This window comes from Anthonomus grandis, chromosome 9 (genome assembly GCF_022605725.1).
Source record: "Anthonomus grandis grandis chromosome 9, icAntGran1.3, whole genome shotgun sequence".
NCBI classification, from domain to species: Eukaryota; Metazoa; Arthropoda; class Insecta; order Coleoptera; family Curculionidae; genus Anthonomus; species Anthonomus grandis.
Window position 1 is genome coordinate 23,636,541 of NC_065554.1, and position 6,561 is coordinate 23,643,101.

Sequence of the window (6,561 nt, forward strand, 5' to 3'; positions counted from 1 at the left end):
ATTTTATCACATCAAAGTCACTTACAATGGAATTTTGCTCAAATTTCACTGTCAACTTATCAGATTTGTCTATGAGAGCATTCCACTTGTCAGATAGCTTAACCAGTTCCCTCCTAAGATTTCGGGCTAGCTCACCAGAGGGATCGCCAGCCACGAACTGACGCGCGCTGCGCAAACTGGCCTCCACCAGGGGCCGTTTGTCTTCCAATTGCTGCCTAAAGGCCCTATGGTCATCCTGCCTCGCAGCCAAACCCAATTCAGTGTCTTTTCTTATCACCCACTCCGTTAATTCCCTTAAAGATAACAAGACTGTGTTCCAGTAATCCGCGTTGTGCTCTAAGCGGTTCCTCAAATCGGCTGTCCGAGTTTTTAAAGCCTAAATATTGAATCGGTTACACAAACAACAACCAAGCTAAAAAGATCGGTGAAACTTGTTCCGTTTCATCTTAAAGAGAGCTCTTCTAGTTTTTTAAATATTTAGGAGCAGTTACATGTAAATAAACAAAATAAAACTGAACATCACCCAAAACTAGCCTGACTCACCTGCCATCGCCTTTCCATTTCATCTCCTCTCAATTGCACCATAAGAGCGTCCTCAGGGGCTAAAGTACCCAACAAAGCTAAATTGCTTTGTCTCAGTTGTGCGTGCGTTGAACTCTGACGCTCTACGTCGGCTTGTATTTCTTTAAGTTGGTGGGCGGCTCGACGAGACTCTGTGTCGCCTTCCAGAGATTCCACCACCGATTCAACCTCACTGAGCCACGCAAGAAATTTGTCTAGCGACCGGTCAAAGTTCTGAAGAGAACTTAGCGCAGAGTGAAGGAGTTTTCCGCGATTAATAACGCAAGCGTCCAGTTGAAGGTAATGTTGGTTGATGTACTCTGCTGCCTAATAAACGAGAAAAGTTATTTGTTGATGAATTCCGATAATTTATAAAGGACCTTTTTAAATCTAGTGGTGTCCTCATGTTGGTGGGCGGTAATGAGCCTCTGAGTGAGTTGCTGGAATGCCTCGATTTGAGACTTGAATTGATGGAGTTCTGCATGTAAAGTTTTCTGTTCCCTTAGTTGTAGCTCCAGGACATCTGCGGTGTGACCCACAGGAGCCATGCTGGCAATTCTCGACTCCATCCTCTGGAGATAAATCTTTAAGAGAAATTAAAAGATGATGTATTGGCTTTAGTGATAAAGAACTTGCTATTATTTGCTAAGGATTGTATTTGTGTCCTGGCCGATCCATTGGATCACATATTTAACTTAAGCTTAATCTCCTCTGAAACTTTTCGAAAAAACATCTTCTCAGTCTTTATGTAATAGAGTTTGTCTAGCTAAGGAAAGGTACACCATCTGTTTCAAAGCTGCGCCAAGTTTTGTCCCCTAATAACGCGCGATTAGCGACAGTAGCGCGCCTTTTTTTAAGAAAAGACATAAACACTAAAAGGCACAGAACACAAATATAAGAATTAACGCAACGGCACTGTTTATATGCAAATCGGGGCGATCGATACCGTTGCTTTGGCAGCGGCGTAAACAAATTTACTGCGCAACCAAGCCGAACAACACGTGCTGTACCTTTCCTTAGCTAGACAAAGTCTATCATATAAAGACTGATATAACATCATGTAAAAAGGCTTATTTCATTTCATATATTACTAATTTGCTTTTCCAGTCATATTTGTAAAATGCATTGATGTCCAGTCTCTCCATGTTTTGTTGAATGAATTAAATCACCATGGCTTTTACTCCAGGCTAATTACTTCAATTCACTCGTACCTACTAGATAGCAGTTTATGTAGTAAGTTCCAAATTCTTTAATGCTATCTTGGGTGTAGCCCAGGGTTCAAACTTAGATCCACTGGTATTTATTGTGTTTATTAACAATTTCATTAGTCCACTCAACTCCCATAGAATGGGTTTTGCCAATAACTTAAAACTTTTCTTACCAACAGATAATATTAATTATACTGCTTATTTCATCAGAATTCTCTAAGGAAAGAACTCTATAGTCTTTGATATTGTCAGTCTTTAACTACTTTAATGTTGTATATTTGCTATGTTTGGATGCAGTTTTGCAGCATAGATTACAGTACATTAAAAATGGTCTATTTATATACAACTTGAGGAAATATGACCCTATTTCAAACAAAATAAATGAGTTAAAATTGTTGAGAGTATAAAATACAGACCAGTAAAGTTACACACAATATTTATTATGAAGATTATTAGGACATAAACACCAGTTTATTTAAGAGAGAAACTTGTCTTTCGTGAGGCAATGCACAATTGTAAAATAAGACAAAGATCTTTTTACTAGCCTTCAGTATTGACTTTTCCTTTTAAAAAAAAAAGGATTTTCTTAAAGAATTTTTGCTTATAATGTGGAAAATGGTTATAATTCCTTATACCAAAATTTAAAAACATGTAGCATTGGTTCTCTGCATATCAGATTGAAGACCAACTCTTCTCATCTCAATAGTTATTTTTATTATTATTGTTGATTTGTTCCACAAAAACAAATGTGTTTTAAGTGTTCTATCAATAATGTGTGTTGAACAATGAATCTATTTTAAGGCACCAATTTAGCAAATTTTTGGGTCTAACATTTGATGATGGGCTTACCTAAATTTCAAGACCATATTACCAAGATAAGCAATAAAGTTTCTCTTGATCTTGCAAGATTTGCTATAGAGAGCCAAGAGAAGCTATGGCATATGTTTTTGGGCCTCATGTGCTCAATATATGTTTTACTCACTGCTCATATTTCAAAAAAGAGAAATTCTCTTTTTATCTAGAATAGGATATAGTGAGTGGTGACTTTCATTTTATGTAAAACATACAAAATTTAACACTTTGTTCTTTATATATCTTAATGACTGCAAGTTTTATAATAAAAAAAAACCATTATAAGAGACAATTTTTTTGGTACTAGGCTCACTTGCAGTTTCAGATTACCCATACCACACACTGAGAAAATAAAAAAGTCATTTTGTTTATATAGGTAAGAAGATCTTTAACCACCTCCTCTTGAGATTAGATCAATAGACTATCCCGTTAGATTTAAGAAAGCTTTAAAGTAAATGTTGGTCTGAAAAGAGGGTTAAACCCTGGATGAATATTTTAATGTAATTAAGTGGAATTAATTGTCTATTTTTCTTTTATATAATTATCGTATCTTATAATTATATCATAATTTTCAATGGATATACTGTTTTCATTTTTATACTCAAGAATGTTGTTCTGTATTCTGTAATATTTGTATTTTATTTGCATTTTTATTTTTATATTGCTTTTAGCTCATAGCAAGACTTTGTCAACAACTCTGTTTGTGATAATAAAGCTAGTTTTTGAATTTGAATATACAGTCCCACCCAAAACTGAAGAAACTTTTAATATATTTTCTAATCTTATAGTGTATTCAATATTTTTGAGCGACTATGTTCTAAAAATGTTTATCTTATCATGATGAATACACTCCTTTCATAAAAATCGAGATTTTAGCAGAATATGATTTTTTTTCTTAGTTTTATTGATGTTTAGTAGTAAGATACTGACTAATGGAATAATACAGGCAATTGTAGGTGAAAGAGTAACTATAAGTTAAACCTTTCCATTGCTCTGATAGATCTATAGTGTAGCAAAATGTATGCCAAAATGCATTCTACTTTTTTACTAATAATGTACACATTTTATTTTAAGAGAGACATATTTTTATATATTTTAACAATTAAATTCTTATAGATTTAAGTACCATTGTAGTTTTTTGGCAGTTCAGAATCGGTTAATTTCTAGAGCATCACAATGACAATTTGACATAATGAGTTCTGCTCACAATATATTTTAACCCACTTCAATGCTGTTGTATTCAAAAGAAACTTTTCTATGTAATGACAGAAGGCTAATTCATAAAATGAATTATGAATTATTAGCAACAAATTTAACCTATACTTTTTAGATGACCGAAAACTTGTATACATTTGAATAGGTTGTACACTAAGCTTTAGAGATTTATCATATAATATAAGGTAGGTACTATTACTAAACTGTAATAACCACAAAAAACCCTGCCCCTTTCAGGTCCTAGGGCTCCATTGATGAACACTCAACTAATGTGTCTACTTGCCTCTAGTTCCATTTTTTTCTGGTCAAACACCTCGTCCTTCTTCTGCATTGTAGACGATTCTTATGTACCCAAACCCTCTATTTTTATAAAATTTAGCAACTATACCTCAAAAGGTCATACTTTCAGAAAAAAATCAGAAATCAATGTGAAGAGGCAAAGGGGTAATGACCGCGCATGTAACCCGGATATTTCGATTTTTTAGACTGAACATATAGTGGTGGACCATCGTTTTTCATTGATAATAAGCCCCAAAGCTTAATCTAACCTTTGCAATTTATAACTGACACCGAAATTACATAAACCCATAATTTTACGGTAATTTAATAAAAACACAGCCAAACCCAAAATAAAAATAAACAACTATTACTGTCACTTTGACGTCTTGCTTGTCAATGCGTACATGCGGCGTTGCCAATTTAGAACGTTGGTATATTCTCACATTTTTATTCGAATTGCAATATATTGTGAAACTTGCAATATATTGTCAAAATAGTTTTCACACTTTTATTTGTATATTTCCAATATTAAAAATTCCATTAAATTAGTCTACTACCTCTTTAAACTTCGACCCGCTTGCCCTGTTGCCATATGTCATATTTGACGTAAAGTGACAAGCGACATAAATTATTATAAAAAAAGGTAAACATTTTTCGATTTCACTATAAATGAAATAACCTTGTCTGCTATAAATAATAAACCACCTCTTAAAGATTAAAATTAAAAAAAAAACTTAAGTGGTACGAGAGGTTAAAGGCCGAGTTTTCCGACAATATCTGCTCAATTTTTATTAACAAGTGCATAAATAAACGTTCTTTGTGCGAACAAATGTAAATTGACACAGTGACACTTTTTTGTTACATCAAAGAAGTTAAAGGGTGGTATAGTGTAGTGCGGGGATGTCTTCGCAAAACCCCTGGGATGCTCAGGCATCTCTCCAAAACGCCTCTCAGTTCATTAGGAATCAAAATATGGGAACACTAAACACCCCAGGCAGGGCTACGCCAGTGTTACCACCGAGGCCACTTACAAGTAGCCCTGCTGGAAATTCATATAGTATGATGCCCTCCTATTCTATGTCCTCATATGGTGGTTCTCCTTATGGTGGAGGTTACAGTTCATATGGTATGCCTTATAGAAGCAGCTTGTATGGTTCAAACTATGGTAGTTTTGGTGGTGGATATGGGATGTATAACTATAATAATGCATTTTCCCATGATGACCATGAAAGAAGGTTTATACACTATGCAGAGGAGAGCTCTAGACAAACTTTTGCTAGTGTAGAAAGTGTTGTCAGGGCATTTAATAGTCTGGCAATGATGTTAGACAACACTTTCTTTGCAATGACCAGCAGTTTTCGAGCAATTCTTGGGGTGGCAGAAAATTTTGGCCGCCTAAGAAGCATGTTCGGTCATATTTGGTACTCGGTTAATATATTCAGATTTTTGACATGGCTTTACAGAAAGTTCCGGCAGATGTTAGGTCTAAAAGTCACAAAAAATGCCACATCAGTTGCATGGAAGGAAGCCTCAAAAGAGGCAGGATCTAATTTGCCTTCTGGCACCCCATCTGGAGGCTCCAGCTGGCCCACTTTGGCCTTCTTAGGGGTAATTGTTAGTGCCCCCTACATAATTAGCAAGTTTTTGCCTAAATATGAAGACAAGTTGGATATGCAAAACTGGAAATCACCTGGGATACCTGCAAAAGCCTGTTTTGATTTTATTGCTACTAACCAAAATGAATTAACAATACATACAAATGATAATATTATTCTTGCGCCAACATATTTGCAAGAAGAAATGCATTTGAGGAACACGGGGTGGGCATATGCAGTTCATAATGGTAAAAGTGGGGTAATACCATTGAATTATATTGTTATTAATAAAAATAACAATATGAATGTGCCAGTGCAAAGAGCAAGTAACATAAAAGATACTAGCAATGGGAAAACTCATCAGAAGAAAGTCAGTTTTGGAAACATAGAGATTTTTGATAGTGGTGAAGAGGGAATAAGGAAGGAGTCAATTCCAGTGGAGAATGAGACAAATATGTTGCCTCAGAGTGACAGTACACCAAGTACACAAACATAAGTTTGAGTGAGACTGTTATTTTTTATGTATTTTTAATCGAATCAGTTATGCTAACAATTTTAATGTAGTTTTATTCAACTTTAATTATTGATTAATAAGAGGTTCAAAGTCAATAGCCAGTAACAATTATTAAATTCACATTTTCCTGCAAGTTTTTATTTTAAGGCAATGCAAAAAACATAATTGTGAATTTTAATATATAAGACTGTCTACTTCTAGTTGTTGATTACTTATAATTTATATTTTTTATTGGTGCTTTTGATATTATTTTGTAAATATTAACTGTTACATAATTTTTTTTTAAGATTTATATTATTGCTTATGGCATGGCAAAATAAAGTTATCTATCAACATA

At 34.4% G+C, this 6,561-nt stretch overlaps 2 protein-coding genes across 10 annotated transcripts in view; one reads left to right on the forward strand and one right to left on the reverse strand.

Moving 5' to 3' along the window:
* Positions 1-4,477, reverse strand: part of LOC126740372 (dystrophin) — a 208,279-nt gene extending 203,802 nt beyond the window's left edge. For all 9 annotated transcript variants that reach the window (XR_007661888.1, XR_007661889.1, XR_007661890.1 and 6 more), the window contains exons 1-4: positions 4,120-4,477; positions 942-1,145; positions 544-888; positions 26-376 (exon numbers count right to left, since the gene is read on the reverse strand). Coding sequence is in view for 3 of the 9 variants with exons in the window: in XM_050446349.1 (XP_050302306.1) it covers positions 26-376; positions 544-888; positions 942-1,145; positions 4,120-4,167 (948 nt within the window). In the remaining 6 variants the exon portion in view is untranslated. The remainder of the gene's footprint in view (positions 1-25; positions 377-543; positions 889-941; positions 1,146-4,119) is intronic.
* Positions 4,478-4,744: 267 nt separating this feature from the next.
* Positions 4,745-6,561, forward strand: LOC126740379 (probable peroxisomal membrane protein PEX13). Its single transcript, XM_050446365.1, has one exon. It carries the CDS (start codon positions 5,016-5,018, stop codon positions 6,204-6,206), a length of 1,191 nt encoding a protein of 396 aa, XP_050302322.1. The 5' UTR covers positions 4,745-5,015; the 3' UTR covers positions 6,207-6,561.